Source organism: Emys orbicularis, chromosome 2 (genome assembly GCF_028017835.1).
Source record: "Emys orbicularis isolate rEmyOrb1 chromosome 2, rEmyOrb1.hap1, whole genome shotgun sequence".
Classification (NCBI taxonomy): domain Eukaryota; kingdom Metazoa; phylum Chordata; order Testudines; family Emydidae; genus Emys; species Emys orbicularis.
This window is the reverse complement of record NC_088684.1, coordinates 3,006,039-3,030,842: the sequence shown is the minus strand read 5'-3', so window position 1 is coordinate 3,030,842 and position 24,804 is coordinate 3,006,039. Positions and strand designations below refer to the sequence as shown.

General features: G+C 65.8%; 1 protein-coding gene across 1 annotated transcript; it reads right to left on the bottom strand.

Annotated features, from left to right (window-relative positions):
• Window positions 1-1,821: 1,821 nt before the first annotated feature.
• Window positions 1,822-13,196, bottom strand: GPT (glutamic--pyruvic transaminase). Its single transcript, XM_065399082.1, has 11 exons — window positions 13,062-13,196; window positions 8,799-8,888; window positions 8,044-8,152; window positions 7,102-7,235; window positions 5,920-6,163; window positions 4,791-4,870; window positions 4,273-4,409; window positions 3,400-3,574; window positions 2,929-3,084; window positions 2,260-2,372; window positions 1,822-1,912 (listed from the first exon to the last, which is right to left on the bottom strand). The coding sequence occupies exons 1-11, from the start codon at window positions 13,191-13,193 to the stop codon at window positions 1,822-1,824; spliced, it is 1,461 nt and encodes a 486-aa protein (XP_065255154.1). The 5' UTR covers window positions 13,194-13,196.
• Window positions 13,197-24,804: the final 11,608 nt, after the last annotated feature.

Here is a 24,804-nt window from a genome sequence, read left to right as displayed (position 1 = left end):
CCACGCCTGCTCCTCGGACACCAGATGCCTCTGCCCCGGCCAGGCTCCTGCCAGCACAAAACTTGGTGGCCCTGCTGTCTGGAAGGAGTTAGCGTGCCCATCTGGGGCAGGCATTCACCCCAGGGGAGCCAGGTTGCCATGGACCTTGGCCTCTGCTGGGCATTGGTGCCAGCTGTGCCCGTTTTGTGCCAGGTGAATTCCTCTCCTGGCTGGGGAGCACCTGGACTGTGATCGCCCCCCCCCCCTTGCCCCCGGGCTAGCTCTGTGATGCCTTAGCCCTGCAGAGAGAGGTGGGTCAGCCAGACAGGCCTGCAGGTCGCCAGCAGCCTCACTCGGAGGCTTTACTCCCCTGAGCAGGGCTGGGTGGGCACAAAACTGGGGTGGAAAGTAGCGAGCTCCCCAGCGTCGCCGTGCCCACCCCGGCCAGCCCCACGCCCAGACACAGCAGCCCCTAGGGCCTGGCAAGGGCTGGGGCAGCATGTGGGGCAGACTCCTGCTTAGTAGGGCTGTAGCTCTTCATCCTTCAGCCACAAGCGGGCTGCAGAGACCCACTATGGGGCGGCAAGACTGGGGCAGAGCCCCACCCCCGCCATCTGTCTGACGGTGCCCGGCAGGTGCCAGGGCAGCAGCAGCGTGGCCAGCAGGTGGCGCTCACTCCCGCGGTGCCCCACACTGGCAGGGACTGGGGTGGCTGTGTGCCCCAGTGTGCTCCCCCTCGAGAGCAATGCCCCCCCACACACACACACACAGCGCAGCGACCCTTGTTCAGTCATTAACTGTTTATTGCTGCTCTGGGGTGGTCCAGGCCAGGCCCCCGTGAAGCCCCGTCTCCAGCTGGCCATCGCCCAGCCTCATGCCCCGCCCCCAGCCACGTCTCTGCCCAGGACCCAGGCGCAGGGGGTTCCTGGGGATGAGCTGGAGGGGGGAGCAGAACAAAGCCCCACAGGCTCAATCAGTGACACTTAGACCTGCCTGGGCTGGGCATGTCCCTCCATGGGCTGCAGCTGTCCATGCCACTAGCGGGCAGCTCTCCACCTGGGCAGGCACCGTGTGGCCAGCCTGGGTCTCTGGGGGGCTCTGTCTGACCCGCTGTAGCCCCGGGGAAGAGGGTGGCGCAGCGAGCCCTGCTGGCCTGGCCTATGGGGCAGACAGAGCCGCTGGGCTGCCCCCTTGCAGGGCACGGGGGCCAGCAGAGGAGGAGGGGGAACAAGGCACTTCAGGACAGATGGCTCAAGGCACCATGTGGGTGGCAAGGAGCTGGTGGGCACCTGGAGCTTGGCATCAGTGGGGGGGCAGGGGCTGTGCTGGCCCAGACAGGGCTGGTGATACAGCCTGGGCAGGGTCTGGCAGACAGAGCGTGGTGCCCCGTGCCCTGGCCCGGGGGACGTGCGTGAGAGGCACAGAGGGTGCTGTTGGAGCCCACCTGCAGGTCCCACTGACTGGCGATGCCAGGGCCTGCCCAGATGCCAGGGCACCTCATCCAGCGGTGCCCAGCAGGCTGCACGGGGCTAGTGGAGTTCAGTCAGCTGGGCCACGGGGGGCAGGGGCTGCGAGCTCGCTGGCACACGGCTGCCCGGTGCTGGTGCGTCCCGTGCCCCAGCTGCCCCACCCCCAAAGGCCAGGGGGGGATGAAGTGTCGGGGACATGGCACAGCCCCAGAGCGCCTGGCACCCCTCAGGAGCACTCGGCGAGCGGGGCAGCTGGGCTGGCACAGGTGGATCCCAGTGTGGGGGCATGGACAGCTGCCAGTCCCACTGCCAGAGCGACACGCGGCCCCGGCCCCCGGCGAGGGCAGAGCTGGCGGCTGCCCCGGGCGGCACATTAGGAATATTCCTGGGTGAACTTGGCATAGAACTGGCTGAGCTTCTTCAGCAGGGTCTGGAGCTTCTCCACGTGCGGCAGGATGGTCATTCTGCGGGCAGAGAGATCCCTCAGTCCGGGCGCCTGGCTGAGCCCAGCCTGCCAGCCCCGCCCCCTCCCGGGAGCCAGGGGGTTAACCCCCCCCCCACACCCTGCACAGCTGGGCTCAAGCGGGCACAAGAGAACGCGGGAGTCAGAGACCTCCCGAGGGGGCAGGGCTGTGGGTCGGGATTGAGGGGCAGGGGGGGCTGGGGGTGTGAGGAGCTGTGGGAGCTGGGCAGAAGGGGTGGGTGTCAGGATTCGGGGGGAGGGGGGACAGACGGCCGGGTCTCTCCCAGCTCCGCATTGCCAGCCCTTCCCAGGGGCCCCGGGTGTGGAGCGTGGCCAGGGGGCCCTTACCTGAAGTGATAGGTGCCCTCTCGCTGCCCAAAGCCGCTCCCTGGCACCACGCAGATGCCCGTCTCCTCCAGCAGCTGGAGGCAGAAGAACATGTCTGGGGCAAAGCCCCGAGCCTGGGGAGGAGCAAGGGCTGGGCTTAGGGGAGATGGGATGGGAGGAGAGATGCCGGCTCTGTGCCAGCTCTCCCCGGACCCGCTCCCCTACCCACATCCCCCAGGCTGCTCCGTGCCCGGCTCTCCCCCGGCCCTGCTCCCCCATCCCCATTCCCCAGGCTGCTCCGTGCCCGGCTCTCCCCCGGCCCTGCTCCTCCATCCCCATCCCCCAGGCTGCTCCGTGCCCGGCTCTCCCCCGGCCCTGCTCCCCCAGCCCCATTCCCCAGGCTGCTCCGTGCCCGGCTCTCCCCCGGCCCTGCTCCCCCATCCCCATTCCCCAGGCTGCTCCGTGCCCGGCTCTCCCCGGACCCGCTCCCCCATCCCCATCCCCCAGGCTGCTCCATGCCCGGCTCTCCCCGGACCCGCTCCCCCATCCCCATCCCCCAGGCTGCTCCATGCCCGGCTCTCCCCGGACCCGCTCCCCCATCCCCATCCCCCAGGCTGCTCCGTGCCCGGCTCTCCCCTGGCCCTGCTCCCCCAGCCCCCAGGCTGCTCCGTCACCGTGCCCGGCTCTCACCTGGGCCTCCTGCACAGCCCTGGCTGGGATCTGGATCCTGGGGTAGGAGTACATGGCGCCCTGCACGGGGTTAGAGCAGATCCCGGGCACCTGGCTGAAGATCTCCTGGATCAGCTGCGCTTTCTGGGCCAGGTTACTTAGCACCACCTGCTTCTCCTGGGAGCCGAGAGAGAGACCCACAGCGCTGAGTGGCAGGGGACTGCCGTGGGGGAGAAGAGGGGGCTGCAGGCAAGGGGAAGTGGGGACAGGCACTTGGGAATAGCAGGGCCTGGGGGGTCAGGGGGAGGCCCATGGGGTGGTGGAGGAGGTGGGCATGGGGCCTTCCCTGGCGAGGGGAAAGGGGCCGGTGCAGGGGGCAGCTGGTGGATCTGGGGTAAGATGCTCATGGAGCTGGTGGGGGGGTGCCCCTCAGGGTGGGGCTGGGGCTGGTGGGGGGGATCGGGGCCGTGGCTGCGAGCCCCCCACACTTACCCGGATGAAGCTCTGGTACGAGGGCTCGCCAGGCTTTGGTGGGTTCATGACGATGTCCAGCAGCACCTGGCCGGGCACAGGTGGGCACAGACGCACCGACATCAGCTTGGAGAGCTGCTGCTGCACGGCCGGATCCAGGTTCACCACCTCCATGTACCCGCCCCGGAACCCACACCTGGGGGCGAGAGGGTGAGACATAGGGCCTGGCTCCCCCTCCCTCTGGGACCCCTGGGGGGCGGGGCCTGGCTCCCCCTCCCTCTGGGACCTCTCGGGGGCAGGGCTTGGCTCCCCCTCCCTCTGAGACCCCTGGGGGGCGGGGCCTGGCTCCCCCTCCCTCTGGGACCCCTGGGGGGGCGGGGCCTGGCTCCACCCTCCCTCTGGGACCCCTGGGGGGCAGGGCCTGGCTCCCTTCTCCCTCTGGGATCCCTGGGGGGCAGGGCCTGGCTCCCCTCTCCCTCTGGGACCGCTGGGGGGCAGGGCCTGGCTCCCCCTCCCTCTGGGACCCCTGGGGGGCAGGGCCTGGCTCCCCCCTACTTGGGGGGGATCACTGGTTTGCTCCCCCCATAGGCACCCCATGAGTCCCTACCTCGCCCCTCGATGCCCTGGGACCTGTGTCTCTCCTGCTCAGGGGGGGCGCCCCCTGTGGGGCGAGGTCTCTGGGACCCCGGGGCGAAGGGGCGCCAGGCTGGGGGTGGGCACGGGACTATGGCCCCACTCTTCACTGCCAGTGGGGTTCCCCAGCCCGTGGAGGGCACAGCCACCAGGGGGCGCCACAGGGGGCTTTCCATGCCCCGTGCTCTGCCCCATGCCCCAGACGCTGGGCAGACGGCCTCGGCGCGGGGGGCAGAGCGGGGGCGGGCGGGGGGCACTCACTCTCCCATGAAGCCCTTGGAGATGGAGTGGAAGGATACCAGCTCCACCACGCTCGAGTACTTGGGACCCAGCTCGAAAAGGACCTTCTTGAAGGAGTGGAACTCGGAGCCCTCGGCGTAGACGTTGTCCTGATAGACCTGTGGGGGGGAGAGGGGTCAGGGCGCCCGCCAGGCCCACCGCTGGGCCCACAGCAGGTCTCGGGGTGCCAACCCTCCGGGATTCTCCTGGAGCCTCCAAGAGTCGAAGATGAATCTTTAATTAAGCTGCTGTTGTGTGATGATGAAACCTCCAGGAATACGGCCAACCCCACGGGCCACGCCAGGGCCAACACCCACCCGCCCATGGGACCCTACAGCCTCTGGGCCTGGGCAGCGCCAGAGCTCTGCCAGCCCCTCTGGTGCGGGGCGCCGGGCTGGCTCCCCAGAAGAGATGCTCAGGCCCCCCAGAGAGAGCCACACCCCAGGACAGGGAGCCCGGCCATGGGGCAGCAGGGGCTGGGAGCCAGCTCTCGCCCTCACCTCATCGGCCATCAGGAAGAGCTGCTCCTCCCACGCAAACTTGATGACGTCCTCGATGCATTTCCGGCTCTGGACCTGGCCTGTGGGCACAGGACAAGCCCATCAGGGGGACATGGAGGGCCCCACGCCAGCCAGCACCTCCTGCCCTCCCACGCCATCCTCACCCACCCTGGCACTGGGGGACAGGTCCCCACAGACCCCCACAGCGCCTGGACCTCCTGCCCTCACATGCCACCCTCACCCACCCTAGCACTGGGGCCAGCTCCTCAGGGCCCCACAGCAGCCTGGACCTCCTGCCCCCCAGGCCGCCCTCACCCACCCCCTGGCACTGGGGGACAGCTCTGTACAGGGACCTATGCCAGCCCAGACCTTCTGCCCCCCGGCACTGGGGGCATAGGCCAGGAGGCGGGCACAGCACTGCCTGGATGGCACCATTCCCTTCCTCACCCCTCACAAGTCGTGGTGCCAGTGCCCCAGACACCCGGGCGCCTTGCCCCTTTCCTCTGCCCACCCACGGATCTCAAAGCTCTTCACAAGCATTAATTCCCGGCACGGGCCCCTGGCAGGTGGCTCAGGGTCACCCCCGTGTTACAGCCGTGAACTGAGGCCCAGGGGCAGAGGAGGACGAGACGGGCCCAGGGTCATACAGAGTCTGGCAATGCTGGGATAGAAGAACCCAGGAGTCCTGGCTCCCCCCAGCACACCCTGCCTCTGCCTGACCCTGGCTGGGGGGCTCGGCTGCTACCCGGACCTGGCCACCCTGCGCTGACCTCTCAGTACCCAGTAGGGTGACCAGACAGCAAGTGTGAAAAATCAGGACAGGGATGAGGGGGTAATAGGAGCCTATATAAGAAAAAGCCCCAAATATCGGGACTGTCCCTATAAAAATGGGACATCTGGTCACCCTAGTACCCAGCCCCACGGCTGGTGAGGGGGAAGCTGGAGCTCGTTAAAAGAGCCAGTTAACGAGTTAAGGGCTGGTGACAGGTGCTGGCTGGGCACCTCTGGAGATCTCCCGGGCCCCATTCCCTGCCCCCCTGAGCCAGGCAGTCCCTGCCCTGGGGCTGGATAGGAGCCGGCGCCCCCTGGAGGAGAAAGGCCCCTGTCCCATTCCCCGCCCCCGCGGTACCGGTGGGGTTCCCAGGGTTGATGATGCAGAGCACACGGGGCTGGCAGTGCCCGCGGGCCTGGTGCAGCGCCCGCCGCAGCTCCCCGACGTCCAGCGCCCAGCAGTGCTCCTCGTCCAGGTAGTAGTTGACCTGCACGGCGTTCAGCTCGGCGATGCCAGCCGAGTAGAGCGGGTACTGGGGGATGGGGATCATCACGCCCGTCCGCGACCGGCCCTCCCCCGACACCAGCAGCTTCAGCATGGTCTGGGGAGAGAGGGAGGGATGGGCAGGGGCAGCGCGGGGTGGGCAGGGACCAGGGGTCCTCCGGGGCTGCAGCGCGGGGGGCAGAGGGGCACAAGGGTGTGGCAATGGGTCTGGGTCAGGGCTCCCCCCAAGGAGCAGCAGGGCCCTGGGGGCTGCAACCAAAGGGCCATTGATGCTCTGGGCAGTGCCCACTGGACCACACACCCCTGGAGCACACCCCCCACCCGGGGACAGGGGTGCAGGGCAGGGTCAGGCACCTGCCCCTCATTGCCCCTCGCAGCGGTTACCTGGAGGCAGCCTCCCCATCCCCCCTTGCCCCCTTCTGTCATCCCCCCCCCCCCATCCCAGCCTGTGAGTTCCCAGCAGGCCCGTGGCTGCCAGTCTGCCAGGGCTGTGCCAAGCATGGCACAAAGGGCCCTTTGTGAGGCTGCCCGAGCGCCCAGGCAACGCTGGCCTGAGAGCTGGGGCCCAACCCACTGGGCACTGCACTGAGGGTAGAGCCAACGGGGGGCCCAGGGCCCAGGGTGGGGGGAGGGGTCCTGGGAGCTCCAGGGGCAGCAGCAACCAGGCAGCAGAGCACGAGGCCAACCCTTCCCCGGGCACGGGGGCACCGAGAGCTCCGGAACGGGAGAGAGTAAAGCTCCCAGTGGGAGCAGAGTCCTCCCCCAAGCTCTGCCGGTGCCCCTCACTCCCGACCCGCAGCCCCCTGCTCTCCCAGCCCTGGGCTCCCCCCAGCTCTGCCAATGCCCCTCAGTCCTGACCCGCAGCCCCTGCTACCCCAGCCCCGGGCTCCCCCCACCACAGCTCTGCTGGTGCCCCACACTCCCAACCCACAGTCCTGGGCCCCGCCCCCCAGCCCAGCTCTATTGATGCCCCCCAGTCCCAGCCTGCAGCCCCACACGTGTGCCCGTTGCTGGGGGGGAGACAGGACACCCTACCATGACAGCGTCACTGGCACCCGTAGACAGGTAGATGTTGTCCGGGTTGGCGGGGATGCCCCCGTCCCGCCGCTCGATGTACCGGGCCACGTCCTGGCGGATGATCTCGATGCCGTGGCTGGCCGTGTAGGCACCTGTGGGGGAGAGACCGAGCTAGGGGCTGGGGTAGCAGCCGCTGGGGGTTGCTGGTGAGCAGAGGAGGCTCTGGGGGGTGCTGCCGTCAGGGCCCGGCTGGGGGGCTGCATCGGGGGGTTAGTGCTCCCGGTTGGAGAGATGCTGTTGGCCATGCAGGGAACAGGGACAGCTTCTCCTGTACACCCCGTCCACCCTGGAGGGGCCCCTCTGGGGGACAGGGGATCTGGGGTATCAGCCAGAGCCCCCCCAAACTCATCTCCCCCAGAAGCCACCGAGTAGATTACACAGATTTTAACACATTCCAGGGTCCTGCTCTTCTGTATGTGGCGCCCTCGAGGGCACTGTGCGCCCAGAGCGGCCAGGCCCGGGCCCTTAGCCAAGCAGTCATCCCATGTGGCTCTGGACACCCCCCTGCAGGTGTCCTATGGGTCACGTGGGACTCTGCTGTGACTGGGTGGGGGCCTGGCAGAGCCCTGGGCCTGGGGGGTGAGCAGCATATTGGGGGGGCAGGCTGCACGCTGGGCTGGGGGGAGGGTGGGCAGCACACTGGGCTGGGGGGGCAGCGGGCGGCAGGCTGGGTTTCTGGGGTGGGGGGGCAGCAGACTGGGTTCCCGGGGGGGCGGCAGGCCGGGTTCCCGGGGCGGGCGGCAGGCTGGGTTTCTGGGGCGGGGGGGCAGCGGGCTGGGTTCCCGGGGGGGCAGCAGGCTGAGTTCCCGGGGGGGGGCAGCAGGCTGGGTTCCCATGGGGGGGGGCGGCAGGCTGGGTTCCCGGGGGGGCGGCAGGCCGGGTTCCCGGGGGGGTACTCACCGACGCTCTGCCCTCCGCATGCTGCCAGCAGTCTGCGTGCTCGCTGCTTGGCGTCGTCGGGGAAGAGGGGTTCGCTCAGCAGCTCAGGGTACAGGCACAGGGCGCTGACCTGCGGGGCACAAAGCCTCGAGATGGCTCCACGCTCCACCCCACAGCCACGCAGCTGCCGCCCGGCTCCCGCTCCGGTGTCCCCAGCCCCAGGAGCCCTCCCTGCCTAGCCTGGCTGATAGGGGACTCGGGGACCAGCAGGGTCCCCCCACTCCATGTGATGGGGCTGCAGGGAAGAGCCGTCTCAGCGTCTAGCCCATGCCCGGAGTTACCAAGCTCCTGCAGCAGTGAGTTCCACAGGCTCCTGAGCCCTTTCACCCCCATCGTCTGTGCCCTGTGCCCCCTTGCTCTGGTCTAATGGCCCAGCAAGCCTGGCCAGTGGTTAGAGCTGGGGGGCTGGGGGCCACAACTCCTGGTTTCTATTGCTGGCTCCGCAACTGGCGCCCTGAGCAAGCTCAGACACCTCCCCTCCCTCCCTGCGCCTCACTGTCCCCCGCACAAAGGCAGAGGGTTACTAGCCACACTGGCTGGGTTTTATAGCCCCCCCCCCTCAGCACAGCTCTTCCCAGCTCCCTGCCCACCCCGCACCCCCGCAGAGCTGCAGGGGCCCAGCCCAAGGCCTGTCCCCCAGACTCAGATCAGAGGGGGGGGTGCCCCCTTCCCCGCAACATTTCCCGCTCCCGGTGGGTGGCAGGGCCCTGCCGTACCTGGCGCAGGAAGGTGATGGGGCGCTGGCCCATGGCGTGGGCATCGCCGATGTTGGCTTTAATCACCTCTGTGAAAGGCTTCTTCACACCCTGCAGGAGGAAAGAGGGAGGAGGGAGAACGGAGCCAACCCTGGGAAAGCTGCCCCTACCAGGGCGCTACCTCCCCCAGCTACGATACCCAGCCTGCATCCAGAGGGGAGAGCGCCCCCTGCAGATCCCCCGCCCTGCAGCACAGCGCCCCCTAGCGCACCTCTGGGGCCTGCACTCACTGAGGGGAGAGCGCTCCCTGCAGATCCCCCGCCCTGCAGCACAGCGCCCCCTAGCGCCCCCCTGGGGCCTGCATCCAGAGGGGAGAGAGCCCCCTGCAGATCCCCCGCCCTGCAGCACAGCGCCCCCTAGCGCCCCCCTGGGGCCTGCATCCAGAGGGGAGAGAGCCCCTTGGGGGAAGGATAGTTCAGTGGTTTGAGCATTGGCCTGCTAAACCCAGGGTTGTGAGTTCAATCCTTGAGGGGGCCACTTAGGGAGTTGGGCAAAAAATCAGTACTTGGTCCTGCTAGTGAAGGCAGGGGGCTGGACTCGATGACCTTTCAAGGTCCCTTCCAGTTCTAGGAGATAAGATAGGATAGGATATCTCTCCCCCTGCAGATCCCCCCCACCCTGCAGCACAGCGCCCCCTAGCACCTCCCTGGGGCCTTGGTGTCCCCAAGTGGGCTGTGGTTGCAGGGGGCGAGCACGTCCCGCTGCCCAGCGACGCAGTGAGGGGCTTGGATTGAGGCTCCAGGCCGGCAGATTCCTGCCGCACCTGCCTTGCCACCCTCGAGATGCCCTGCAGCCGGCGCGCCCACCCCACAGACCCAGGCCGGAGCAGAGCTGCTGGGAGCTGCCCGTCCCCTGCCAGCCTGGCTCCTGCCCCCTCCGACAGGCTGCAGTTCCGCCCAGCCAGCACTCCTGCCCCCGTGCCCCACCGCACCCCCGGTGGGCGGGGCCGGGGCGTTCCAGGCCTGGCTGCTTGCCCAGCCTGTAACACGCACGCAGGCAGGGAGGTCAGTGCCCTGAGGATGATGCATCTCGGAAGCGAGAACTCCTGCGTCATGCCCGAGCCCGGGACTCTGCCCTCTGCTCCAGGATCAGCTGGGGAAGGTGCACCCACCCCGCCCCCGGGGACTTTGCCCCACGCCACACGTCTGCCCTGACCTGTGTGGGTGAACCCACAGTGCCAGGCATCGCACAAGGGATACGCACAGTCAGCCCGGCACGGGAACGTGCCTGCGCCGCCCAGGCTGGCCATCAGGGACCGAGAGCCAGGGCAGCGCCAGGCCCTGGCAGGGCACACGAGCTGCAAGGAGCCGAGTGGCTCTGCGCTTGGCCCGCCTGTCCCAAACCCATACCCCACGCCCCAAGGATTCTTGCCCATTCCCATGACCCCAGGCAGGGCAGACCTTTCTCAGCCCCGTCCATGCAACCCTCTGCCCTGTGCTGCCCCTCCCAGGGCCCAGGAGTTCCCAGGGTCAGGGCGAGAGGGAGAGTGGGCCCCACCATGTCCCAGGTGCTGGGATGGGACAGGCTGTCCTCCCCGGCCCCCAGGGGGCTGAGCCCAGATCCCGGGGAGGGACAAGGGCCCCCGCTTGTGTGTGCAGAGCAATGGCATGGACCTGGGGACGTGGGCTACGTGGTGGGGACGTGACACGTGCCGAGCCAGCTGGACGCTGTCCAGGGCAGGCCTGGGGGCCGTGCATGGGACCAGGCCATCCCTTGTGGTGGTTGGTCGGAGGCTGGCAGTGAGACAGGCTCCTTTGGGCCAAAGCAGCCGGCAAGGTGGCACCATGCCATGCAGCACAGGCCACAGGCCTGGGAAAGCAGAACCTGCTGGTGCCAGAGGAACCCTCCCAGCCAGCGGCATACCCAGCCTACTGCCACTGCTAACTACGGAGGGCACAACCTCTGACACCCGGGCACTTCATAGCATGCAGCAGTCACTGGGCAGGGGAGAGCCACAGCCTGTTGGGAGGGGAGGCCTGGCTGGTGAGACCACACACACACCCCACTGCCCTCTCCTGCATGGACTCAGCACTGCCCAGCTCTGTGCCATAGGCCCCGTACTGCTCACAGCTCAAGGAGATACTCCTCTAGCTCAAGGGGCAGGGCCTGGGTTTTTGGAGCAAGATTCAAATCCCAACCCGGCTGTTGACGCGTTATTGCAGGTGCCCATGCATGCAGCCCCGGGGTTTCCTGGTGCCCACAGATTGACTCTGTGTGTAGGTTGGTTTGTCTGCAGCTACAGGTCTCAGCGTCCAGTGCCCCTGCACCCCCTACGCCTGCCTGGGCTGTTGGCCACTCCCGGCCCTGGACAGCGGCTTGTGTTAGGCCAGGCCAGCGGGACAGTCGCTGCTGCCGGGTCTGATGTCCTGTGCCAGGGTGAACGAGGCTGTCAAAGCCCCGGCCCTGGAGCCTCCTGCACACCTGCCTGCACCTGCCAGACCGGACAGTGCCAGGATCGGGCAGGAAGGGCCCAGTTCTTGCTGCTGTCAGTAGCTGACACACTGGCAGGGCAGGAGAGACGTCCCCAGCTGCCCTTCACTGTGAGTGAGCGGCCATCCCTGGCGAGGGGGCATGGAGCCTGCCTGGGCTGTGACTCGCCCGCGCATTAACCCCACATCGCCACCACTAGCACGTGCACCAGGACAGTGAGAGGCAGCCCAGCCCTAGCGGGCATGGACGGCACCTCGCTGAGCCCCCTGCCTGCACAGAGCTACCCCGGAGCGGCAGCCCTGGATCACCTCCCTCTGGGAGCCTCCTGCCTCCCCCTGGGTCCTGCCGTGGGGACAGAGGAAGGAGAGGGGAAGAGTGAGATGGGGATCGGAGCCAGGTTATGTCAGGACAGGGAGACACTGCGCCCAGGTGCGCAGAGTACACGCCCAGGTGCAAGTGTAACCCTGGTGACTGGCCCCGCCCCTGCCTCACCTTCCAGCTGGTGGTGTGGCCTGACCAGGCAGAAACAGACACGGCGCCGGATGAGGCCCCAGCCAGCATGGCAAGCCCTGGGGTCCGGCGGGATCTGTCAGTGTGGCAGGCAATGGGGTCCCACTCCATCCCCTCAGGAGAGGAGGCCCCAGCCCCAGAGGTGTGTGGCCAGTGTCTCCCCCGCCCCTGGACGATCACCCGGCCACAGAAACGGCAGGGGGCGAGCCCCCGGGCAGGAGGAGGAATTCCTCCTCCCCCCTGCGGAGCTTGGTAGCCTCGAGCCAGTGAGACCCCCAGTGTCCCAGTGCGGTGCCAGGGGGCGCTGTGCTGTGGGGAACCAGACTCAGGGCTTAGTAAGGGCTGGGGGCGCTCTCCCCTGAGCCTATACAGACTCTAATGCCCCACTGCAGTGCTAGGGGCCCTGTGCCACGGGAGCTGCCACCTTTGAACCCTGTGCTCCTTCCCGGTCCCATTGCACCTTTCCTAAGAGCTGGGCTAGCAAAACTGACCCCAGGGAGTCACAGGCCACTCCTGTGGAGTTTGTCTTCCCTTCCTGGCCTGCTGCCCGGCCTCACTGTGCGCTGCCCCTTTCCACCCCAGAAGTGGCTGCATTTCAGGAGTGCTGGTGGGATCCCGGGGAAACCCGCTCCAGAGTCTGCACAGGGCTCTGGGATGAGGGCAGTTCCACACCCCCCCACCGCCGGGCTGGTCCCAGGCAACTTCCAGGTGTTTGCTCAAGACTTTGTGCTCCCAGCGCACAGTGAAGAAATCGGCAGCCGGGCGCCCTCCTGCCCTCAGCCTGTTTCACATGGTGCCAGGGACGCGGGGACTGGAAGGCAGCTGTCAGAGGAGCCGGGCGCTGTGCTCTCACAGGAACGCATGGCCCATGCCCAAGAGACGCTTCCCATGGGCTTCCAGAGGAGCTGGGGGGCCTCGCTCAGGATCGGACCCAGGGAGGGGGGGCAGGGGGGGCAGGGCAATCGTATACTGGGGGGGCAGGGTGCCCAGGCACTGGGGGCACCGGGAGGCCAGTGGGCACTGCTGAGAGAACCTGCCCATGCTGATGCCCGCCTAGCCCGCGGGGGGGGGGGGGTCTAACTCTTATTAAGGAGACTGTTTATTCCGGCAGCTCCCCAGGGCCCCCGAGAGCGGGCGGCCGCGCGGTGCCAGGCGCTGTACAAACAGCACCGCGGTCAGCGGGTCCCTGCCCGAGGGGCTGGCGATCCAACCCGCCGGGACAGCCGGGGCGGGGAGAGGTTGAGGGCCCAGCAGAGCGATCCAGGGGGCGGCTCTGCCCCTTACCTGCCGCAGCTCCTCCTCCAGCTCCACCGCGCGGGTTAGGATGGGGCCCCGCACTGCGTACTCCACCCGCTTCACCCAGGGGTTCATGGAGTCCAGGCTCAGCACCTTGTCCCGCAGCCCGTTCTCCGCCATCCTGGCCAGACCTGCCCGGGCTCTGCAAGGCGAGAGGGGGCGGCAGCTGAGAGCCGGGGGCGGCCGCGGGGCGCCGGGGCGCACGGGGCGCGGGGCGCCGGGGGATGCCCGGCTGAGCGCAGCCTGCAGCGCCTTCATGCCGCGGGAGCAGCCCGGGAGGAGCGGGGGGCTGGCGGGGGATCGGCCCCGGAGCTGGGGCGCGAGGGGGAGCCGCGGATCCGGGCTGGGGGCGGCGGGTGCCCAGGGAGAGAGGGAAGGAAACTGCCCAGGGGAGGGGATCTGGGCTCCGGCTCTTCCCTCCCCCCGCAGCCTCCAGGGACTCCCTCCTTCCCTGGCCCCGTCCCTCCCCCAACGCCACCCCCAGAGCCGGGCGTGACCCCCCCCCCCCGCGGGAGGCGAGCACCTACCCCGCGGCTAGAGACGGCGCCCCGGGGTCCCAGGCGCAGAGAGGAGCGAACCGCTCCGCAGCTCTTTAATAGGGGGCAGAAGGGGCAGAAAGGGGGGCGGGGGGAGGAGACAGAGACACGGGCCTGGGAGGGAGAAGAAGAGAGTGAAAGGGACGCGGGAGGCCCTGGGAGCCTGCCAGGACTGGAGCCGGTTGGCACAATGGCAGAAAGCGCCCCCCCCCCCCGCCCCCCGCAGTGTTTTTCACCAGGCTCCGGGAGGGAAATTGGACTGTTTGTCTCCCCTCCCCCCGCTCCTGCGCGCCCGGGCCGGGGGGTGCGGGGGCTCGGCAGGGCTAGGCTGGATGGCTGATGATGGGCGCTGGACAGCGCCGTGCCCTGGGCCTGGGGCGTCCCCAACAGAGCCAGCGGCTCCTGTATCTTGCCGGTGGCTGTCGTAGTTGTCACGGTGCCGCCACTCAGAACGGGGACCAGGCTCCCCGCCACCAGGCTCCTGCAACTGGAGCTAAAGGAGACTCGCCACTAGCCGCAGGTGGTACAGGGCCTAGGACACACAGTCGAGCAGTTCTGATTCCACCCAGTAGGGGGCAGTGGAGCACACTGTAGACACATACACTCCAGAGGCCTTTCGCTAGGCCTGCGGGCTGTGACGCTGGTATGCGCCCCGTAACAGCTGTGGGGCTGCCCAGAGGGGCCGAGGAAAAGGGCTCCTCTCACCAGAGCCTGCTCAGGAGGTATCAGACAGTCAGGGCCCTGCTGGGGAGAGAGCAGGGGCGCTGAGCCATGGTGCTGCCCCACCCACCCAGCAGAGCCCCGGTAATTGTGTCCACCAGGTCAGCACTGAAAGGAGCAAAACGCCCTCTGCACACGAGGCAGCGAAACCGGGCAACAGGTCCGCTGGACGCGCCAGCCAAGAGAGCGCCCTAGGGCCACTCACTGCAGGGAGTCGGGGGCGCTCTCCCCTCCGAGCCAGCGCTGACCCCAGCATGCCCTCTTGCGGGCAGTGGGCTGGGAGGCTCAGTAGGGGGCGCTTTCGTCTCTGAGTCACTGCTGATCGCAGTTCCCTGGTGTGGCAGTAGGGGGGGCTGTGCTGGAGGGGCAGATGTGGCAGTGTGTCACCCCTCTGGGCAGTTCCTGGATGGGTCAACAGCCCCCCCCTCCCCACGGCCGATGCTGGGAAGAGGGTGAGGCCAGGTCCCCTGTTCTCCTCACCCCCTTTCAACGCCAAGAACCTTGGGGCAAAGTGACCCCCAAATGGGACCTGTCTCCTTGGCCAACCCAGGCTTAATGCCCAGCAGTGGGGAGAGAAAACCAGGACCCTTCTGCCGCTAGGCCTGGATCACTTGATGTAAAGGAGACTCTCCCTTAGCTGCAGCAGTATAGAGCTTATGAGACACACTTGAACAGTTCAGCTGATCTGCCGAGGTTCTTATGTGGGCCGCCTCACTGCAGCCAGGAGCAGGGGTGACACATACCCATGACCCAGCCTCCGGGAACCACCTGCGAAGGGTGGATGGTTCATGGCCCCACCCTGCCCCCAAACCATGGAGAGGGGAAGGGACTCGCCCACGGTCACACCGTGAGTCAGTGGCCTAGCTGGGAACAGAAGCCAGCATGTTCTGCTGCCCTAATGACACTGCCCACAGCCACCTACAGGAACCCGCTGCAAGTCACCACTCACCTGCCTGAGCCTGAGGCCGGCTGGGCTGTCTCCCAAGTACCGGACCTTAACGAGGTCACCAACTGTGGAACCCTGAGCTTGGGTCCCGTCAGGTTAAATAATTCACGTGGACTGATCTGGGGAGGCAGCCGGACACCTGGGTTCAATCCCTGACTTGCTGTGTGAGCTTGGTTGAGTCATATAAAATCACTTTGTGCCTCAGTTTCTCCTTTGGTAAAATGGGGATAGTATCCGTGACCACCCAGGACCTGCTGCCATCCTGCACAGGGCAGTTCAGATTATCCTGTCCCGAAAGCATTGGCTCCTGCCACTTGGTGTAGAGGAGAATCTCCATTGTCTGTTGGCAGTATAGTGCATATGGCACACAGTTGAACCGTGTGGGAAAGCGTTTTGAGACCCACCACAGAAGGTGAGAGAGCGATTGTTACTGAGTGTTTAGGATGGGTGATGGTTTCCAGCTCACCCACGCGACCCATTAACGATGCAGGAGCTTTCCAATCAATGGATGGAGTTTTTAAAGCATTTCAGGAATTAATCAATAGCCGTGGGAGGGGAAAAGCCCAGAACAGGGACCCACTGATAACTCCTGAATCACCCAGTCATTGACCCTCTCTGAGCCTGGGCAACCAGCTGGGAGCTTCCAAACCCAGCCAGAGGCCCCGGGCCCAGCCTGCGCTGGCTGACCTAGGCAATGGGTGCTCAGCCGTGCTCAAGTCCCCCATCCCCCCTTGAGGTGACCACAGGGCCAACTGGAGAACATCAACTGCACAGAGCCACCCTGCGTCCTGCGATCCACTCAGGGGAGGCCGCTCCTCCCCAGAATAGGGCGATGGGAGCAGGGATGCTGACAGTGTGGCAGAATGGCCTTCGCTGCCCCTCAAACACGGCACCACCTCCCTGTGGAGTGAGGGGGGCTCTTGGGAGAGGGCCGGCCCGAGGGGACGGCAGAGCAGTGTGGAGCCAGACCAGCCAGGGCTGCAGGGAGTGGGGTGAGGGGCCAGCTGTGCCCAGCAGGGAAGCGAGTAATTGGTTTCACATTTGCCCTGGCCCGGGGGCAGGGGAGGTATGACCCAAGGACGTGGTGCTGATGGGGGACTTTCAGAAGGGGGCAGAGGCTGGGGCGGAGGAGCCGGAGTTTTCAGTTAAGCCTGTTGAGCTGGAAACGATCCGAACCGGCTCTTCGGCATCTGGGGTTAGCGTGAGAAGGGCCCCCCCACCCCCACCCCACCGCCGCAGGGATCTGCTGAGCGGGGGCAGGGGCTCCCCAGCTCAGCCAGCAGCAAGCGGGGCTGGGGATTTTCCAGCCCTCAAGAGCTCTGGGGTTCACTTTGGGGCAATGGCTCTGGCTGATTCTTGCCCAATCCAAATGGGCTGGACCCGGTGAAAGCTTGCCTGGGCCAGTCAGCCAGCCAGCCTGGATGGGGACTGCGAGGCCTGAGTGCCCTGATCTGAGGCCAGGCCCCCGGACGCTATGGAGCTGGAAGCCGGTGTCAGGGAGCAGCTGAGCCAGTCTCTCCCCAGTTCTGGCACTCGTTGGGGTGACCATCACCCCAGTGTGCTCTCTTTGCAGGCTGTGTACAGGGCTCCCTTCCCCCACCACTGAAATGCAGCCATTTCTGGGGTGGAGTGTGGCAGCCGTTCAGCAGAAATACGGCACAGCAGATTGGGACAGATTGCCCCTGCACGGCACAAGGGGGTGCTGTGCTGAGGGGAACAGGGCAGGTGACTCAGTAGGGGGCGCTCTCCCCTCTGCCACTGCCATGCTCAGGGGCAGAAGGGTGGGGGGGGAGGAGACAGCCTGATGCTGAAAGAGACACATGCCTGGTCCCTCCAGCACAAGCAGAACTACTGCCTGGTCCCCCAGCTGGCAGCTATTTAACCCAGCAGAGGGGTGTCTCTGGGTCTTGCCGGGAGGTTGGTGAGGGAAAGAGCGCCAGTGGGCAGAGCCAACAGGGGTAAGACAGAGCTAAGCACTGTACAGCCTCCCCATTAGCATTGGCGAGATGGTCTCTGCAGCATGGGTGGCGAGGGGACCGGGCCCCAGCCCAGGGAGTCAGGCGGGGAAGGACACTTGGGCTGGGGAGCACAGTCACACTGCCAGGATCCCAACGTGATTAATACACTGATTTACAAACACTGACCTGTCACGTTATTGACTTGAGCTGGGACCGTATAGAACATGGTTGCAACCAAAGTCCTGTAGTGGCACCAAATCTTGTATAAAGGGGGTCAAATGAGGTGTCTAAGACAAGGTTATGGTTTGCTGGTTATGGTTATGCTGTCTATATGTAAACAACAAGGAGTCTGGTGGCACCTTAAAGACTAACAGATTTATTTGGGCATAAGCTTTCGTGGGTAAAAACCTCACTTCTTCAGATGCATTTTGTAGTTGAAGTTATGAATATTGACTCTATACTGTCTGTATTTCAAACTTATGCTCTGCTTCTGGGTGACACCCCAGACAAGCTGGTGTTAGCTCTGCCTAGCCTGCTTGATGGCCCATTAAGGACCATCAGCTATACAATGGACCCATTGAGAGAAGGCAGATACACCTTGCAACTCAGCAAAGTATGCAGGAACTTGCCCATGTGACTCCAGACTCCATTTTGCTGTAATTTTCCACAGTAAGGACAGAGGTGTTCTTACACCTGGAAAAGACTATAAAAGGCTGATGTCTCGTCTCCATCTTGTCTTCAATCCTGCTTCATACCTCTGGAGGAACTTTGCTACAAACTGAAGCTCTGAACAAAGGACTGAGGACCCATCCCAGCGGGGGATGTATTCCAGAGACTTGATTTGAACCTGTAGTTTATTTCATCACTGCTACAAGCCTGAACCAAGAACTTTGCCATTACTGTATGTAATTGATTCCATTTAACCAATTCTAGCTCTCATCTCTATCTTTTTCCTTTATGAATAAACCTTTAGATTTTAGATTCTAAAGGATTGGCAACAGCGTGATTTGTGGGTAAGATCTGATTTGTATATTGACCTGGGTCTAGGGCTTGGTCCTTTGGGATCAGGAGAACCTTTTTTCTTTTACTGGGGTATTGGTTTTCATAACCATTTGTCCCCATAATGAGTGGCACTGGTGGTGATACTGGGAAACTGGAGTGTCTAAGGAAGTTGCTTGTGTGACTTGTGGTTAGCCAGTGGGGTGAGACCAAAGTCCTCTCTATCTGGCTGGTTTGGTTTGCCTTAGAGGTGGAAAAACCCCAGCCTAGGGCTATAACTGCCCTGTTTTAGCAATTTGTCCTGAATTAGCACTAGTTGGGTCCCACCAGAACCAGCATCGTTACAGGACCCTTGAGGGATTCCTGCAGCCACTGCTGGGGTGGAGTGCAGCAGCCGTGCCAGCGAGCAGTAACAGCACAGAGCGCTTTAGGAGAGGAAGTGAAGAAGAATCCTGTGTCCAGCTGAAATTAAGGGGGATGCAGTGGAATCACGGCTACTGAGATTTGGCCAGGACACGGAGGTAATTCCTGGACGTTGCAAACGTACCCTGGGATCCTTAATGGCCACCAAGCGGGCAGGACCTCCGTTGTAGGCTTCATTCAAAAAATGGCACCTCCTGCAGCACGGCGCCCCCTAGTGCAGGGCTGGGCCATTGAGGCCAACATTGCCTGCCAGGGGAGAGCGCCCCCTAGTGAGTCTCCCGGCAGCACAGCGCCCCCTGTTGCTTGCTGGGATATTAGGGTCAGCACTGACTGTGAGAGGAGAACGCCCTCTACTGAGCCGCTCCCTGCAGCACAGCGCCCCCTCACGCCGCACTGGGGCATTGGGGCCAGCCCTGATTCTCCTGCTGTCCCGCTCGGCCGGGTCCCCAGAGCCCGCAGCTGTTCTTTGTTAGGGTGTCTCTTGATAGCGGCTACACCTGCACAGGTGTCCAGCGAAGTCGCTGGTTCGAGCCCAGCCAGGGCAGGAGGCCTGAGCGCCATTCCCAGCATGTGGCTCTTGGGTGGCCTTGGGGAGCGGCTCTCCCAGGGGCCGGCGCGTGTCCTTGGGGACCAGCCCAGGCTCCCGTGCGGCGACGCAGTGCTAATGACCCTGGAGAAGCCCTTGAACTTCAGCCAGGTGCACGGGAGCCGCAGAGCCGGTTTAGGCCACGCTGGCAGAAGGTGGCTCGTCCAGTTACAAGCTCCGGCTCCGTGGAGTCTATAGGGCAAGTCCCTCCCTAGAGCCGGGTGATTTCCCCTGCCCCAGCTGCTCAGGGTGACGCAGAGTCTGGCTGAGTTTGCACCGTTTGCATCCAGCGCACTGCCACCTGCCAGGGCTTGGCCCACAATCCCCGTCCACCCCCGCGTGGGTCCATCAGACCCTGGCTGCCCTGGCCAGGCCACGGCACCGGCCCTCAGTGAGGAAGAGGCTCAAGGTAACGTCCCAGAACGGGAGGGGATTCCAGAAATAGGGCAGGGCAGGGGTGTGTCCGATCCAGGTGCCCCTTGGCCCCACTTCCCATCCAAGCGGGAAGATTCAGGGAGAGGGAGGTTTCTCCCTCCCCCCCGGTTCCAGCACTGGGAGTGTTAAAGGAGGAGTGGCACCCGCAGGTCCCTGCTCACACACCCACCCGGGCCTGACTGATTATCAGTCCCTGCCAGCTGTGCCCGGCCGAGGCTGTGCCGGCTTCGTGGGACCTGATAGGCTGCGCGGAGGCTGCTGGGCCCCTCCTGCCTCGGGCCTCCTGCCAGGACTGCAGGTCCCAGCCTCAGCCTCTCAGCTGATGAGGCTCCCAGTCCCTTTCCACACTGGCTCCGTCAGCACCAGCCTGGAGCACCCGCAGATCGAGCAGTCACTCCCCCTCCACCCCCCTCCAAATAAACAGAGCCTCCCCCTCCACCCCCCAACTGATGCAATCGCCAGTAATGACACTGCCCAGGTGACATGACATGGGGAGAGCCCAGCGAGGACGGAGAACTAGCGCAGGGTACACGGGACGGGGCAGGGCCCAGCACCACGGCTGGAAACACAGCGAGGACAGAGAACTAGCGCAGGGGAGATGGGACACGGGGCAGCCGCGAGGTTCTGTCCCGCCAGGCCTTGCCCTGGACCAGGGGACAGGACCATGGCAGGGGGAGCCAGGGGGTACATCGAAAGCAGTAGGATGATACTGAGCGGAGGAACAGGGGTGATGGGCACAGCCCAGTGGGTGCAACGTTGGGGAGGGGGAGCCCCGCCACTTGGGACAGTCACAGAGGGATGAAGGAGAAGGACCACCTGGCCTGGATGGTCCCACCCCGTGGGTGATCTCCAGGCGAACAAGGGGCTGTGACCCACCAGCCAGCGTCCCCTGCTGCCCTGCCCTGGTAGCTGCCCCAGCACGGGTAGCCCTGGAGGGAGCGTGCTGGGCTGGGCTAGGGGAGCAGCGGGGGTAAAGCAAAGGTCCATGGGGCCAGGCTGCAGGGGGCACTGCTGGGCATCAGCCACCCAATGGACCCACAGGCTGGTGCCCTGCCCTCTCTGAGCAGGGTCCAGGCAGTGCTGGGAGCATTGGGGCCAGCACTCACCTCGCTGGGGGGCACTCTCCTCGGTTCTCGAGGGCTCCCTCCCGCCAGCACACACTCCCCGAAGCCTGTGGCAGAGCTGCGGGCGGGCGGCTGGGCGGGCGGCGCCTCGCTTTGCGTGGAACTGGAGCAGCTGTGTGACCTTTCTGGGAGCAGCTGCCTGGCGGGGGCAGCCCCAGCCGGCTCCCGGAATGTAAAGAGCCGGGTCTCCCCTGCCGCACCCCCGGCACCTCCCCCAGCCACACCCACCGCCCGCCTCCATCCCTCCCCCGGGGGGGGCTGGAGAGGAGCCGGGGCCAGAAGTGACCCCGGGGGCCAGTGGGCTGGGGCAGGCGTCCGTCGAACCCAGATAACGCTCGGGATCCGGCCTGCACCATCCCGCGCAACGCCCTTCAGCTGGTGGAGAGGAGACGCACACACCGCGCTCCCTCAGCGATGTGAGGTGGGGCGAGTTCGCCCAGCTGAGAGGGTGAATGCCCAGGGCTTGCCCTCTGGGTGGGAGCCCCACGGGGACTCCGGCAGTGCCCAGGGGCTGGGGCGTGGATCCCTGCTCTAGCACCCAAGGACAGGCAGCCTCGTGCCGCTGGATTCCAGTCATTCTGAGCGTGAAGTGTTTTGGGGGGCTGGGGGCCTGAGCTGAGACACCTTACAGGGGCCGACATTCAAGAGTGCCCAGCACCTGCCCTCTGAGACCCAGTCTCTACCTCAGTTTCCCCCATCTAATGGAGGATAGCCCTGCCTCCCCCAGGAGGGCTGAGCGGGTTCCTAGGCTTGCTCCCATGCAGCCACGGTGCCCCTTCGCCTGTGGGGCCGGTGGCTGCGAGCCTGTCCCTGCAGCTGGCTGTGGTGGCCACTGGGATCCAGCGCTGGGGAGGGGCCAGCCCCACTGTTGGGACCTTGTCCAGTGCCCTCAGGGCGGGCGCAGCTCTGGGGCAGCAGGGAACTCATCACCAATTGCCAGCCATACCTGGAGGGAGGGGGGCACTCAGGCTCCATGGCCCAGCCTGTGCCCAGCCTTTCTGCCAGTCACCCGCCCACCCAGGGGGTCTGTGCTGGGACCCACCCACACCAGGACCACCTGGTGGGCGGTTGGGGCTCTTAGAGCCTGGAGCTGCCCGGTGACCATCAGCCCTGGTAGACGAGCCCCTCCTGGGCACCCCCTGGCCTGCCCTGCTGCTGCCCTCCCCTCCCTGCCCCCCTGGCAGGGGATCAGTTGCCAGCCACACGCCGCGAGGAGTCAGGCCGTGGGGTGCCAACAGCTGGTGCAGTCAGTGGGGCACTCGGCGGGGGGTGGGGGGAGCGGCCTGGGGCCCTGCTCAGAGATCAGCAGGTGACGTGGGGAGATTCAGCTCCCAGGAGCCCAGTCCCCAGCAGCTCCTCCCCCCTCTGCTCTTCCTATCCCCAGACACCATTCTATTGACCTACCTACCCTTCCCCTGACGCCCCCCGCCAGCCATCCCCCACACCCCCTCCCTGCCAGCCAGCACTGGGTGCCTCTGGCCAGCCCCCAGTTCCCTCCCCACACAGATACCCTTGGCCCTCACCCTAAGGTGGGCAATGGAGGTGCAATGCCCCCCCCACCCCTCCAGCCATCTGGGCACGTGGGTGCAGCTGGGCACCGCTGGCCTTTGGGCTAGAGTGCCAGGCCTGCTTTAAACCACGTCCGCCAGGGGGCTGTGTGGCAGAGAGGGGGTTAATGGTGGGGCAAGGGGTGCAGCTGATCAGAGCCCCCAGATGTCCGGAGGGGCTGTATCACCAGGTGCGAGAGCTCCCCCAGGCCTGGCGGAGACGCCCTCTGCCCTGGGATGGGGGGGGGTTCTGTGCCCGGGGCTGGGGGACACCCCGCACAGAAAATCAGGGGCAATCCCCGTGGGATGCAAAGTTTGAGGGTGACAAAGGAGGGTATCAGCTCCCCACCCACAACCTCCATGCCCCATCCCGAGGGGCTCTGGCGACAGCTGGGCTCAGGGTGCCGCTTCCCGCGCTCTCACCATTCCCGCAGCAAGGCCCAGGGACGGGCACCGGGCCAGGACAGCACCCCCTGGACTGGGGGTGGGTACAGAGACTGGGCCCATCCCCCAAGAACTGGGGACACAGAGGGGGCCCATCCCCCGATCATGGTCAGGTTGATACCGCGGGGTGGGTGCAGCGTGATGCTGCTTTCGCTCTCTCTTGGCAGCGGGCGGGGGAGGAGGGACACCCCCCCGGTTAATGACAAACTGCCCCCCTCCTCCTCCCCAGTGCAGAATCCCGGAATCCCGCCCCGCCCCCACGCTCCCTGGGGGACAAGGTGCCTCGGCGCCGGTGGAGTTTGAACCGGCCAAGGGGCAGACCCTCTCAGGCAGGAGATAAGCCCTGTCAGCGCCGGGCACCACATCGCTCCGCCCCTGCCGTCCTCTGCCCCCGGGTGATGGCACGGATGGGCCTCCGATCGCCACCCCCGAACTCGCCGACCCAGGCAGGCCCTGCCAGCCCCACATCCCCCTCCGATACCCACCCGTGCAGGGCAGGACGGGCACACGGATGCCAGCCTGCCCTGTGCCAGGTAGCAGCAGCTGACTGCTGCAGGCCCCGATGCAGACAGGCAGAGCTATCCAGGGTCCCGTGCCAAGGGCAGGCCACAAGGAAGGTTTTAGTGTCTCCCCCGGGGCAGGTCCAGCCCCCTCCCAGCCCCCCAGATCCCCCCAGAGCCAGCACGTGGACCAGGCTGGCCCCACTCCAGTGCACGGCAGGGCAGCCGGGGGAGCAGCGACCCAGCGTTTGCCCTTCTCTGCCCTGTAGGGAAGTGGGGGCATGGACCCGAAACTGGCTTGGCTCCTGCCCCAGCCGAGGGCCCGAAGGAGACGGCCTAGGCAGCTGGTGCAGAAAAGGAGTGGGGGTCGGAGGGCTGCAGGAGCAAGCAGGCTGCTCCACACACACATCTGGGGAAAGGGAAGGGCAGTGGAGCAGGGTGCCGGGATCAGAACGGGGAGTTTGGGGGCGGTGCAGGGCGTGGGGATTAGAGGGAGGTTTCCTGGGTGGGGGGCAGGATTAGAGAGGGGTTTGGGGGGGGCTCAGGGTGCTATAGCAGAAGGTGAAAGCTGGCCCAGGGCACATACCAAGGCACAGAGCCAAAGGGCAGCACCAACCCCATCCCTCCCCCTATGCACACAGCTTCTGGGGGAGGGGGATCCCAGCAAACCCAAACCTGCCCCCACACCCTGAGCGAGGCCCTGGAGTCAGACCCCCACCCCCATTGGGCACACGGGGCACCCAGCCTCTTCTCCTGTGAGCCCCACGTGGGACGCACCAGGCCCGGGCAGCACCACAGTCATGGGGCTTTGGGGGGACACTGGCCTCAGCACGGCTAATGCTGGCTGAGCCGCAGGCCCCGCTGACCTGCAGGGGCAGATGTAGGGTGAAGGATTGCCCTGGCTCTCTCTCGCTCCCAGCCGGCTCCTCTGAGGGCCACTCCAGGGCAGAGTCCTAAGTCCCAGTTCAAAAGTGGCCACTGATCTGGGCTAGAGTGGCCAGGTGTCGGGTTTCTGACTAGAACGCCCGGTCACGAAGGAACCCTGGCGGCTCCGGTCAGCACCACTGACTGGGCCGTTAAAAGTCCAGTCAGTAGCGCAGCGGGGCTAAGGCAGGCTCCCTGCGTGCCCTGGCCCTGCGCAGCTCCCCAGAAGCAGCCGCCATGTCTGGCCCCTAGGCACAGGGGTGATCAGGGAAGCTCCGTGTGCTCCCCCCACCCCCAGTGCCCAAGGTCAGAGCCCCCTCCCGCACCCTAACCCCCTCCCAGACCCCAAACCCCCACCCGCACCCCAACCTCCAGTCACAACCCCCTCCCACACCCTAACTCACTCCCAGACCCCAAACCCCCACCCGCACCCCAACCCCCGTCAGAATGCCCTCCCGCACCCTAACTCCCTCCCAGACCCCAAACCCCCACCTGCACCCCAACCTCCAGTCAGAACCCCCTCCCGCACCCTAACTCCCTCCCAGACCCCAAACCCCCACCTGCATCCCAACCCCCAGTCAGAGCCCCC

What these genes read in the sequence shown, in the direction of transcription:
- GPT (XM_065399082.1), bottom strand. Translation starts at nt 13,193, where the DNA reads ATGGCGGAGAACGGGCTGCGGGACAAGGTGCTGAGCCTGGACTCCATG. An exon ending in ATGCGGAGGGCAGAGCGTCG is followed by an intron (nt 7,236 to 8,043) that starts GTGAGTACCCCC and finishes TCTCCCCCACAG; the next exon opens with GTGCCTACACGGCCAGCCAC. An exon ending in TCCAAGGGCTTCATGGGAGA is followed by an intron (nt 3,575 to 4,272) that starts GTGAGTGCCCCC and finishes TCTCGCCCCCAG; the next exon opens with GTGTGGGTTCCGGGGCGGGT.